General features: G+C 37.0%; 2 protein-coding genes and 1 long non-coding RNA gene across 4 annotated transcripts; 1 reads left to right on the top strand and 2 right to left on the bottom strand.

Annotated features, from left to right (window-relative positions):
• Positions 1-84: 84 nt before the first annotated feature.
• On the bottom strand, positions 85-4,757 carry LOC139102926 (uncharacterized). Its single transcript, XR_011545794.1, has 6 exons — positions 4,627-4,757; positions 4,269-4,460; positions 2,937-3,026; positions 2,722-2,766; positions 2,483-2,640; positions 85-1,218 (listed from the first exon to the last, which is right to left on the bottom strand). It is a non-coding gene; the product is annotated as an uncharacterized lncRNA (long non-coding RNA).
• On the top strand, positions 4,312-9,973 carry LOC139102891 (uncharacterized). The gene is made up of 4 exons (XM_070657073.1): positions 4,312-4,486; positions 4,610-4,892; positions 5,133-5,717; positions 5,824-9,973. Exons 1-4 carry the CDS (start codon positions 4,312-4,314, stop codon positions 6,746-6,748), a joined length of 1,968 nt encoding a protein of 655 aa, XP_070513174.1. The 3' UTR covers positions 6,749-9,973.
• LOC139102896 (cytochrome P450 6A1-like) lies at positions 8,529-13,586 on the bottom strand. Of its 2 annotated transcripts, XM_070657087.1 has the most exons (7): positions 13,391-13,586; positions 13,193-13,259; positions 11,519-11,894; positions 10,490-11,015; positions 10,177-10,398; positions 9,777-10,028; positions 8,529-9,626 (listed from the first exon to the last, which is right to left on the bottom strand). In XM_070657087.1, exons 3-7 carry the CDS (start codon positions 11,849-11,851, stop codon positions 9,454-9,456), a joined length of 1,506 nt encoding a protein of 501 aa, XP_070513188.1. In that variant the 5' UTR covers positions 11,852-11,894; positions 13,193-13,259; positions 13,391-13,586; the 3' UTR covers positions 8,529-9,453. The 2 variants fall into 2 exon arrangements, with proteins under 2 accessions (XP_070513188.1, XP_070513186.1); XM_070657085.1 differs by lacking the exons at positions 13,193-13,259; positions 13,391-13,586 and adding an exon at positions 12,419-12,684.
• Positions 13,587-13,639: the final 53 nt, after the last annotated feature.

The following is a 13,639-nucleotide window of genomic DNA, read 5'->3' as shown; positions in this document are numbered from 1 at the left end:
TGTCTAACGTTTCTGAAAACGTTGGATTAGGTTAAACCACTCTAACAAAGATGAAGATTTAGAGTTCCGAGACTGTTGCACTATATCTTTAATAAACAGAAGATGTGATATCGCAAATGGTGTCGTTAAAAAGATATGTCGGCAATATGTGTACAGTATTTAAAAAATAGCCCAAAATTGAATCTAAAATATAGGCGTATGATTAGATTCAATATCCAGCGTGCATCGATATGATAATACATCTTCTGTTTGACTCTCAATCATGCACTTTATTTATTAACAAACTGCTCTTGTACAATACTTTTGTATTACTGTCAGTTATTATTTTAATAGGATATTTGACGCATCTCGTATATTTATCTTGTAATCTATATATGTATCGACGAAATAAAATATAACTTAATGAATTTGAAATAATATGCAAATCTCGGTTTTGTCGCATTTGGTATTTTATTACAAATTAATTTCTTTTCTACTATCTGCGACTATAATACGTTTTATAATTTTTTTTTTTTGTTTGAAACAAAGTAATTATATTTGCATAACGTTTTGAAAAAATTAATACATTTGCTATATGCACAATGAATACAGTTTGCAGCACGTAGGAAGCGTGAATCTTGTTAGCGAGTCATCGATAATTTAATTTACAAATAAGACGACAAAGATCGGATTTGCATAGTAAACTGTCTCATCATCGACAACGTCTGGCATATAAAAATTGCTTTATGTCGGTCTAAAACAATACAAAATATTATAAAGTCAGAAGTGGTCAGAAGAAACAAAAGTCTGATAAGACGCATAAATTTTCAATATGAAGTATATATATCTTTTTCATTGTAATTGTTAAGTGTATTTAACTATCGTTTTTTAAATTACTTAAAAGTAAAACAGCCTTGAGAGTGTTTCGTGCAATAACGATGGCGTAAACAAACAGAAAACTACAGTACATCGCTTTTGTGCCTGAAACTAAGGCCGACGTTTCTGCGGCTGATGTTGGTCCCGGGCAATTCCGCGACTGCGTGTCTGGCTTCGCTCGTGCTCGTCGATAACTGCCCGCACGATATATCTTGGAACGGTGTACACGTGCTGCAGCATCAGGTACGTATTTCGTCTAGCGAACGGACTTTGACTCTAGAAACACTACGCTGTGTCTGAATTGGCCTATTATAAACCTAATCTATTCGTCCTTGACTTCTGCAATAAAACTGCATCATTTTTCTGTAAAAAACAAACCAATTGTATTAAAACATTTGTTAAGGTTTCTTTTATCGTAATATGTTCTAAAATATTGGAGAAATATTTTTAAATTAAATATTAAGTTGAAACTAAAAATAATCTGTGACATCAAAGTTGGCGTAATCATAATATGTGGTACGTATTCGTTAATCTTATCGGCAGAAGTCTGCACTGTGTGTGGTTTAAAAATTACATCTGCGGTTTTTAAAGGTTAAAAAGTTAAATTAAGTTAGAATCCAATTAACTTTTAGTCACAATTGCATTTGCACGTTTTGCTTTACCACGTTTTGACTCTTAGTTCGCCCGAATCGTTAGGATGTGGACTGTCGATGAAGTCTCATTTTTCATCCCATTAACGCCGGAAATTTGTAAAGCAGAAATTAACCTGACGCTTATTAATGGCTCGACCGGAAGATAAATATGTGTCTTGTGCGTATATCTTTCTACAATTTTACTTTGCTTTATCATACTGAATAACGGTTAATTAGATAACAACGAACATATATAATAAAGACGTTCTTACTTTAAAAATAAGTCCCATCATTCTTACATTTAATATATTAAAAAAAAAAAAATAATTAATAATATTTCGGCGGATTTAATGTCGCTCGTATGCGAACCAAAATGTTGGTAAAATATTGTTGAGGCAGGTATTTTTTGCAAATTAAACTCTATGAGATTAGCATTTTTTAGAAATATGAGAATGCGAGGATGCACCCCGATTTGATAAGGAGCCGCGCGCATCGCTCGCGAGGCCGCAGTGGGTCGGTCGGGTGGGCGCAGACCGGCGCGGCGAGGTGTACGAGTGGAGGCACGCTGGTCGTCGTCGTCGTCGTCGACGACGACGACGATGACGACGTATGCGCGAATCTCCGTCAGTCGGCGACTGAGTTGCCTGGTTGCAGCGTGGGTGGCACGCGCGCGCGTCAAACCCGGCCAGCTCGATTCGATTAAACTTGGTCGCAGCCCTTGGTAGCCGCGAGCGGGGTGAGACCTCGTGCCGTGGCTCGCTATGTCGAGCGTCATCCTCTCGCGCGCCCAAAGTCGCGTCGCCGGACGCGAGTCGAGATAAACGTGACAATTCGCGCGTCCGCATCCCGACGCATTCCGGGGACACGTCGAATTGCGCCACGATCGGACGCCTCCCATTCGTACGTCGACACGCGGCTGCGAGAGGTAATTGAAAGAACCTCGCGGGGCTATTTCACCGCTTGTACGCGCGCAGAACGACAAGATGAATACGCACCGAAACGAAATATCCTTGTGCAGCGAATGTGCGACTCTTGCGAATACGTATCGACGTGAATTCAAAGTTTCCGAAACGGTCTTGTGAATTGTTACTTAATTTTTCCTGTCCACTTGCTCTCTTCTCGCATTTTTTTTTTTTTTTTTTTGAAGCTTAATCTGTGAAAGTTTTAAAGTTTTTATTAATAATTAAAATATAACGTTTCAAGACAAAGTTACAATTTAAATTAAAAGATTTACCTGCGTGTATACAAACTGCGAGATTTTGAACTTGCTCGAATCATCCTGCATATGTAAAATTACATGTTGATGTATAATCAATTTTAATGGCACGCAAGTTAATTTACTTATACGTGCATTACATTTTACATATTAACGCTACTTTTGTTGGCTATTATAACGTGCAACATAAGCATTGTTCGATGTCCAATATCTAATTACACACCTATGCTTACCTAATTTTATTTGATTATCTCGTCATAATATGATAACCCATATCGAAAGAACGGTATCTGCGTTTCGATTTGTGAACTTTTGTATGAAATCTAAAACAAAAAAAAAAGAAAAATGTGATTTTTATATTTATTTTACATTTTACACATATAATCACATTTTGAAGATCGAATTAGATAATGATATCTTTTTAAATATTAAATTTTTTTTAACTGATTAAAGTTTCGTCGTAACTTATTTCAGTCGTTTCTATTGTCTTCTCTGGTTTCTCGTTAAATAGAGATAATGCAGTGTAATTGTCTTTTCCAATGACATTTATTCATTATGTAAAAATTTCTGTTTCTCGGCAAAACCTTGTTGTTCAACTACACGTATTTTTTTCCTCGTTCGTTCCTTGTTTCTCTTTCTTCATATTCATAAGAATCATTAAAAAAATATGCAATTACATTACCCATACAAATTATTTATAAATATGACAAATGCAATACGTAATAAGATTGTTTTTTTTTCTCGGTGTGTAGTAGAGAAACTAATTAAATGCAACTAACAGATATGATTAAATTAGCAAGAAATAATGAAATTTTTTTAATGAAACATTTGTTCACGCGTATATATTAATCAGTGAAGACTAAAATGATGAAAAGTGCGTTCGTTTCGGATTTTACATCAACGATCCTAACGTGTATGTCCTTAATACGTTCGGTTACCGGAAACCAAGCGAAATGAGATCTAATCAGAAGTGTTATTCGTCGAAATAAAATTGCATCTAGCTTATGATAAACTTTGTATTCTTGCGCGATTACTATCACGTGGAGATCACAGATTTACTGCATTTATCTAATCAATTCCATGTTTTGCCAATTTAACATTTAACTGGTGACACAGAAAATGCTAAGCTGACAACGTATCTTTTAGATTGCTTTCTTAATATATAATTTAAGAAGAGATTCTTTTAAGTTTTTTTTTTTTTTTTAAAGTTTTTAAAAATTTTTTTTCTTTATTAATTACATTTATCTACTAAAATATATTTGAAGAGATAATATTTATATTTCAGAACAAGTCTCATCGAGATAGTAAATCGCTTATCAGTGTTGTAAAGTACGGCAGCTGCTCGATGACAATCTTCCCCTGTGGAGAGGGAGAAGCCGAGGATGATGAGAATGGTGACTCGTGGCTAGATAAATGTTTACGTCACGTTCGACGAAATTATGAAAGCCAATCGGGAGACGTATGGGGAACAGTTGATACGTACTCGGTGAGAATAAACCGATCGCAAAATCTAACGAAATTGATAGAAATAGGGCAGGATTCGCGACAAGATGATACGGGATTACCTTTGATCTCCCGTGACCCTGAGAAAGGTGCGACCACAAGAGCATGATGTGGAAGGCGAAATGGTCACGCTTCACCGAATGCTTCTGTCGACGACCCGGCCTTATTCTGGTTCTGTTACCATGTCTGATCATCTTCACCCTCTACCTCGTTTCCGGTGACGAGTATGATTACAACGTTCTACCGTATCCGTCCTTAAAATCATACAACGTCGTCGAAGGTGAGAATATCTTATATTATCGTCGAGATATCGACCAAAACTTTATCCGAGCAGTCTCGCGATGTGTCATTGAAATTTAATAAGTAAATCAGCAATATTATAGCGGATTACATTTGACGATAGGCATGGTAGATGGTTACCTCGTTTGGAATCCAAGATGTCACATGCTGTCCAAAAAGCCTCTGGATCCGTCCATCGTGAAATTCGTGAAGAAGGAAAAACTGGAGAAATGCCGCACGAACGATCGCATCTTCTCGCAAATTTTGAGGGAACCTAACGGCAGCGTGTTTCTTTCCCTCGATTCCACGATAAAGACCCTGCACAGCGACGTCTTCTGTTGCTGGTCATCCGTAGTCAGGCCCAAAGTGGACAAGCCGAAGAAGGATAACTACGACTCCACAATATCGTAAGATTCACCACTCGTCTTTGTATGAGCTGAAAATTTCTGCTGTTATTTTAAGTCATTCGAGTGTTTTTAATTTAAAAAATTTAACTAAAAAAAAAAACAATTAAGTAACAATAATTAATTTATCTAATTTTTTTTTAATGCAATGTAAAAGAACTGCTCTAGATTTTCTAAAGATTGAAAAAACCCGCGCGAAACTTTTTTCTGGAAAACATTTGCCGATCTCTTTCTTTTCAATAGAGTTAAACAGTGCGAGAACTTCACGGAACAAGTGATGCTTCCGCGCGAAGTGGAAGTGGCGTACGTATTATGCAAGACGAAGACGAAAACGGTATATGAGAACGTTCATGCGATCCTGAATCCAGATAAGGTACGCGAACGCGTAGATCACAATAGCAGCCAAATCGGAAACTATTCGAGAAAGTTAAGCGTGCTCGTCCTCGGCATCGACAGCGTCAGTCGACTGAACTTCTACCGGGCCATGCCGAAAACTGAGAAATATTTGCGCGAGACCGGCTGGATAGGATTGAAAGGCTACAACAAGATCGGCGACAACACTTTTCCAAATCTGATGGCGATTTTGACCGGCCAGATGTCAGACCAGGCATACTCGCGGTGTTCGCCGACAGTGGCCTACAAACTTGACAACTGTCCCTTTCTCTGGAACAACTTTCATAACGCCGGGTACGTTACGGCCTACGGCGAGGATGAGACCACCCTGAGCACATTTAACTACCTCAAGGTCGGCTTCGTCGACCCGCCTACAGACTACTACTTGAGACCCTACATGCTAGCCAGCGAGAAACTTCTTAAAATAAAAAGAAGGTAACGAGGTTCCTAACAATGACAACTATTATTAATTATTATTATCACCGAATGATATTCCGATCTTATCGACGACTTAAGAGATTTCCCTCCGCGTTGCTTGCAGATTCAGCATGAAATATTGCACGGGACCTGAGATAAGCTTCGAACGGATCTTCGACTACGCTATGAACTTTGCCCAAACCTTCGTCAGCGTGCCGTATTTCGGTTTCTTCTGGACGAACACGGTTAGCCACGACAACATGAACGGCATCTCGTCGATAGATGCGCGCGTGCTAAAGAAATTCGAGATTCTGGAAGAGAAAGGAATCCTGAACGACTCGATGATAGTCTTCCTGAGTGACCACGGCATGCGCTGGGGCGAGTTTCGCAACACCTTTATCGGCTGGTACGAGGAGAGACTGCCGTACATCTACATCTGGCTGCCGGAATGGTTTCGTCGAGAGAATCCAGAGAGCTATCAAGCGCTCGCGGTGAACCAAAATCGCCTCACCTCGCCGTACGATCTTTACGAGACGCTGCGGGACGTTCTCGTCAACGGAGGCGGCGACGCCGATTCCAGCCCCGGGTGTTCCACCTGCCAGTCCCTTTTCACTCCCGTCCCTCGCGAAAGAGGCTGCCAGGACGCGGGTGTAGCTTATCATTGGTGCACTTGCACGGCCTTCAAGTCGATCGACGTGCACGACAAAATCGCTACCGGTGGCGTGTACAAGTTTATAGAACATATCGAGAGCATCGTGAAAAGTTACAAGGACAAAAAGGGCAGGCGACTCTGCGCGCGGCTCAAGCTGAAGAAGGTGCACCGAGTGGACCAGGTGATCGACTACGGCATGGATAACTCCGCCACCGTCACGTACTTCTACTTGATCCAGACAACACCTGGAAACGGTAACTTCGAGGTAACTATCAGATACCACGGTGACGGCAATTACACTTTATCTGATAGCGAGGTCAGCAGAATCAACCTTTACGGTATAAGCGCGAAATGTCTCAATCGCGGTATGAAGCAGTATTGTCATTGCTTGAAATGAACTCCTTCAAGCTTTTTCACTCTGAACACATTGCCGCAAGTCTATACATTGACAGCATTTCCATTAAATAAATCAGTATTCATAGGTTCGAGCGTAACTCGCCTAAAATAAAAAAAGAAAGAATCGTAAATTCAAAGTACACGGCGAGAAAATATATTCGAACGTTACTTTAGATAACTTACCGAGATACAAAAAAGCCTTGCGATCCGTGCTTGCATGACGTGCCATAAGTTATTATTTTTACAACACTTGCATTTTTCGCAACGATCGATTCTTCATTAACTTGGTTACTACAACGAAACCGTTATTTTATAATATTAAATAAGTACTATGTCGCCGCGATAACTTTCGATCGGCATTTATTTCACACGCAAATAAGTGAGGCACAACGCCACTGATATGCTTAATACATATCAAACCTAAAACAAAACCAAAAAAAAATAAATTGCCTCATTTCAAAGAACTAGGGACCTGAGTGTTAATATACGTGGCCATACATAAACTTCGATTACTAAAAATAGGCTGAGGCTAGATTTTTCTCTAAAAAGTCTAAAGCTACAGCTTGGCAATAATAATAAGCGATAGCGATCGGTTCGACATTAACGAACTGATTTCATTAATTTATCTAAATAAAATACGCCTATTATAGTCATTAAAAATATTGTGCGTCTGCACAAAATCTGAATTTGTGATTTAGGTTATATTTACTTCCACTTTGTCGCATCTCGTAGGTTAATGGTGGTGAAACCATCGTAAAAGAAAAAAAAGAAAAAAAAAAAAGCATCGCGCGAGAAAATAAATCCAAGTTCCGTATCCCGATAATTTGTACATAAATAAATGATGCGACGCGCTATCGTGCACATATCTTACCAAATGCCGCGCGTTCGCGAGGTAAATTTTTTTTCCACGCATCGCTGCACGTCGATCGATCGGGAATGTTACACGACACGTTTCGCTCGAATCGATGTACGTTAAAGATGCACGAAGGGTTAAGCGCTGTATAAGCACGTGATAGAGCTAAAATCGTGCCCGGAAGAGAGAGTAAATGTATTTTCGAGGTGACGGTTTTATGACGTACGACTCTTGCGAATGGGCGTACTGCGAGGCATCAGCTGTTTGCAGCTAACGCGTGTGCCTGTCTTACAAAAAGTGCCAAAACCGTTCTGCGCGAGGCGAGAATTAAGATTGAACTTCTCTACTTCCCGCACCCAACGATCCGATTGCCATAGATTTCACGTTATCCCATGACAAACGAGCGCGAACCAAAATATTACGGTTACATGTACGAAGAGGACAAAACGCATATTACGTAATAAATATACAGCATGTTCCAAGCCTTGCTAAGTAATATTCTAGAAATACAGTTTTTTAGAAAATTTTCTCTTAACGACAATATTAAAAGTAATCTATTTCTAAAGCATTTCTTTTAAAAAAAATCACCGACGATTTCTGTATATACCTTTAATTATTATTAGTGCGTGGATCGCCCTCGCGTACGAGAAGTATAGAATTTCCCGTGTAAATTTTAAACAAAGGCCAATGAATATTCAATATATATTTTATTACTACGACGTTACGTGCGCTTTATTTCGAACATAAAGACACGAGTCTCAATCTAATTAAAAGTGTCGTGCAACTGAGAAAAGTACTTCGTGACTCGGAAGTCCACGGTTGGATTTCTATCGAGGGCCGGTCGAGCTGATACTAACTTGAATTTTTTAGATGACAAAAGTAGATAGAGTTCCAATTGCCAAAAAAAAAAAAAAACATTTTAGAAGTATTACAATTTTTTAGCATGCGTCTTTAATTGCAAAGTCCTAGTTTTAAAGACAAACGCAAACTAACCGTGAGTTATTTAACAATTCTGTCGATATAGATAATAATGTAACATTAATTCCACAATTGTTTGCGAATACGTCTTTAAGAATAGCGTATTTTTACGATAAATCATTGAATTATTATAACGTCATATTGTACATACAAAAGTGTCATCATTATACCTTTCCTTTCCTTCTCTTTGCTCTTATTAATGACGAGATCCAAAGCGCACATTATTCATTAATTATAATATTAACACTCGAATATTTAATTCTCGATTACAATTAGTGAACAAAATGATAAGTCTCACAACGCGGCACTACTTATACTGCTGACGGTTATGAATTTAATACTGTTACGACAAGAGTAGACTTCTCGACTGGCTGGTGGCGGCCCGTAGAGGATTTTCTTGATATTAGCTAACGGAGTGCCGTTCCCGCCAACGCCGCAGCCATGATGGTGTTGCAGCCATTACAAAAGCAGGCGTGGCCACGGCGTTGGCGGGAACGGCAACCATTACAAAAAAGGCGTGGTGGAGGCATTGGTGAGAACGGCGCTCCAACACGTCACACCCACTTACTTGTTCTAACCTCCTGATACTTATCGAAATTTTTCGAAGACTCTGTGCCGCGAAGTCCCGGTATTAACAAATTTATCATTTCGTTCACTTAACATTTTTTTTCAGGTACCTACGTGAACGCATGATTAAATTACCGTTTTAGTTTAATTGTACTTCATATGTGAAATCTCATAAGGTATTTAAACACTTTGCCTTCTTTAAAATGTAATATGTGTACTATAGCGAGCGGTGCACAGTTAATAAGTTTTCTTAATTTTTTTTTTTTTATTTTGCCGCGCCTTTATAGTTGCAGCAAAATGTGAATTAATTATTGTCGATTAATCTTAACTATTTTCAAGTATATTCCGCCTTTCGGTGCTAATAGGAATGCCTTAGGATCGTTTACGTAAGGTATTACCGTTTTCTCGCAGGTCTCAATTTTGTAGTTGCGTAATATTTTTATAAGACCAAGTTTAGTTTGATAAACAGCAAAACGAGCTCCTGAAAATTAAACGATTACAATGTAAATTAAATCAAAGTAATTGAAAAAAAGATTAATTGAGTTAAAGACTTTTTCAATTAGGAATATTTTTTTAGCAAAACGGTGGAAATAGATAGTAATGTTTTTAATTTAAATTTATTTTACTGTACCAATGCAATTTCTTGGACCATCGCCGAAAGGTAGAAAAGCCATCGGGTGCCTGCTTTGCACAGCTTCCTCATCAAACCTTTCTGGATCAAAAACGTCTGGATCTGGATAAATATCTGGATCTCGTTGAATCGCATAAGCGGGAATCCATATTTTTTGATTTTTTGGTATACTAATTTTAGTTCCCTCAAAAGTATAACTCGACATTGATTCTCTGAAGAGGACTGTTACTGGCGGATATTTTCGTAGCGTTTCTGCATGCATTGAGAATAATATTAAATTATGATAATATTAAAAAATAAAATCTTAATTTAAAAGTCTTAGTGAAAGATTACGTTGTAAAATCGTTGAAAGAAAAACAAAAGAAGAAAAAACAGCGAACTTTTTTTGCAGATGACGTACCTTTGAATACTTTATCTAAGTAATTCATTTTTTTTATATTTTCGTATTTCAAGTCTCCATTATATTTCACATAGGCTTCATCAATTTCTTCTCGTAAATTATCCTGTACTTTCTGATTTAGGGCTAACTCGTAGAGAGCATTGCTCATAGTCGTCGAAGAAGTTTCAAAACCAGCGACGAAAAAGACAAATGCTTGTGCAGCTAGTAAATGATCTGTTAATTCTGAAATGTTATTTTCTCATTAATATAAATAATTAAATTTACATGGTATATACGTGAAACAGTAAATTAAATTGTATGTAAAAGTGTATACCAATATCGCCGAGTTTGTCAGGATGCTTCTTTAATTCACGTAGCATATCAATGAAGTCGTTTCTGATTACATTATTCGTTTCTCTGTAGTCTATGGTCTCCACGATAACACGTATGAAAAATTTGGTAACGTCTGTTGGGCTCACAATATGTCCAAGTACTTCATAAAGCCATGGAAACATTTGTCTAATTCTTAATCGTAATATATTTTTCCACGACGAAACGAATATTTTTCTTCCCATCTTACGAAATTCACTGTCTTCATTCGACAAAGCGTGCATCTCGATACCAAAAGCACAGCTACCGATAACATCAGTCGTATATTTGGCTGTCAACTCACGGCATTCTACAGGTTCATTTTTATCAGCGATTTTTTCCATGTATTTAACGAGATAGTCACCACATTCCGATATCAAAGAGAACATCTCTTTCAGTTTGCCAGATGTGAAAACAGGCGACAGTTTGGTTCTTAATGGTCTCCATCTTTTCGGTTCCAGAGCAAAAAGATGTTGTGATAGCGGCTCAGCCTGTGGCAAAATTAGAATTGTAATCAAGTAGATACGACTTAAAATTAAATTCTTGTACCAAAACTGCATAATTTTTAACAATTTTTATTCTATAAAAATAAAAAAATAAAAAAATATATATCTATGTAAATTTTTGAAAAAGCATTTAAACTCGCTTGTACATTCGTGGTCAGAATGATTGCAACACATGAAGTTGTAATATGATTTTTAGAAACAGAAAATGCAAACCGCTACATTCATTCGTGTGCAATACATAGATATGACCAGATCTATGTATTGCACGTAAACGAATGTAGTGGTTCGCATTTTCTATGTGAACCACTGCATTTGCTCATGCGGCGCTTCATACATACAAAAAAAAAACTTGACATGAATGAAGTGCCGCATGAGTGAATGCAGCGATTCGCATCGCATTTCTATTTCTAAAATCGTGTCCCTAACTTCAAGTGTTGCAACCTTTCTGTCAATAATTGATTTTTGATTTTGATTTTAGATGTTCTCACCTTTTCAAAAGTAGGCAGTCCTCGATTAGCAAAGACGGAAAAATCTTTGATGATAATATCTTTAATTAAATCCAGATCTTTTACAATGAGAATAGGTGTCCTCGAACTGAATATACCAATCATTGATTCATTTTTGTAGTCGTTATATATTTTTGTAATAAAATCGCCCATGGCTATTTTACCCAACATAAGATCCTTGAAATTACCAAATCCCGGTATCGGGCGTGGACCACTAATCCCGCGTGACTTCCAAGTGTCGAAAGTTGATGTGAGATAATAATAAAGAGCGAGCACTGCGACAGCAATGCCGCATAGAACTTCGAAGAGTTCCATTATCCAGCGATCGTCGTTTTACTTTTTATCAAGATTGATAGATCTGAAAGAAACAAAAATAACTTTCTGTTACATAAGAATCTCTTGGCAAAATTGAAAAGTTCAATATAAAATTCAAATAAAATACGTCTAGTTTAAGATCATGAACAAGAGTGTGCTTTAAAAATCCGAATTCTAGATTAAAACGAGGTAGAAAAAAAAAATGTATGTATAACGGTCATACTCATATTTATTTACTGACAGCTGTCGCGAGAATGAATAATTGAGTACATACGCGTGTAACGCACATAATTAAATGCGGCGTCGACTATTCTTTAGATAAAAAATTTTAATTAATCTAAATAGAGACTTGTCGTATTCCAATTGACAACGCGCGATACCCGAGAGATAAAACGAATTAATAATACCGTTCGTCTAAATGAAAAATAATTGCGCAGAAAACGTCGTGAGATTAATTTTTCTCTTTACACTTCGTTCTGATAGATTACTGCGGCGCGCTGATGAACAAAAATAAAATGATGGAGATTGCCATCGTTTTCTTCCTTCAAAAATTGAACGTCGACATACCCGAATACGGTGTGATGTAATCGCATCCGATATATTGCGCCGTGTACCAGCTCGTGTGGGTTTTGTTTTTTTTTTTTTCTTCGTGTGAACTTGTCTTGCATTCGCTCACAACTGAAGATGATATAACAACTGTCGTCGTTTATATCATGTGGAATTATGCACGTAGATTGCGTTAGAACGAGAAGAGTCCGAGAAGCACTTGAGTCACGATGAATTGTAAAAACTTTATCTTTAGAATTTATCTCCGTCGTATTAAATGCGTATGTCTTCTGAATCGTGACTTTACAATGTTCGGAAAACTTGAAACCGATCAGACATAATTAGCATAACTAAATTGTACGATTGATGAATACAAAACGTTGAATACAATTGTAAATAGTTTATACATCGATTTTTTTTTTTTTTTAACTAAGCCTTTCGTTAATACACAAATTTGTCTCGAAAAATATTCTCATTCAAGTCTTGTTAGCTTTGAATAATATTGAAAAACGAATACTTAAGAAGTTTTTCAGTATTATTTATAAAAGTATTAGCGATATAATATCAGAAAATTAATGAAATAAATACTTAACGTTTCACTTAAATTTTATACTAATAAAATTTAAATAAAAGGATTACTTGTACAATTAAGTTATATGTATAAACATTGATCTTGTTAATTGACGATAGTCTAGTTTTCTCACGTGGATCAATTCGAAATCAATAATCATTCAACACGTTCATCGTGTTATTATCATTAATGTGATTTTTTATTTAAAAAGATTATTAACTTACTTGATATTATTCACCTATCTTGTGTAACGGAAAAAAATATTCCTAACGAGGTCATCCTTGATTACACCTGAATGCATTTTAAAACGTACATTGATAACTACAAAATTTACACTTTCATTTGATATCAAATTAAAATAAAATCGTGAAATTAACGTAGCAATAATATATAATAAAATAAAAATAGATAATGCGACTTACATTGTAAGCTATGTGAATTTTTTATGTGTCATTTATCGAAAATATCTAAGTAATTTTTACGACTGTACTTTGTACAAGGCCTGAGTGGGTAGATCGTGTTGAACCGAGCGTTATGCGTCATCGCGAGTGGCAAGCACATCGTTCTCCTCTCCAGCTTCTCTCCAATTACGAATGATTCTGAATACTGATCTGGCTTTTCTGAAACAAGGTTAGAGAGACTTGGAGGTTAGAACGCCTGTGTAACGCTCT

This window comes from Cardiocondyla obscurior, linkage group LG05, assembly GCF_019399895.1.
Source record: "Cardiocondyla obscurior isolate alpha-2009 linkage group LG05, Cobs3.1, whole genome shotgun sequence".
Lineage (NCBI taxonomy): Eukaryota > Metazoa > Arthropoda > Insecta > Hymenoptera > Formicidae > Cardiocondyla > Cardiocondyla obscurior.
The sequence above is the reverse complement of the archived record's forward strand: the minus strand, read 5'-3'. Positions and strand labels throughout refer to the sequence as shown.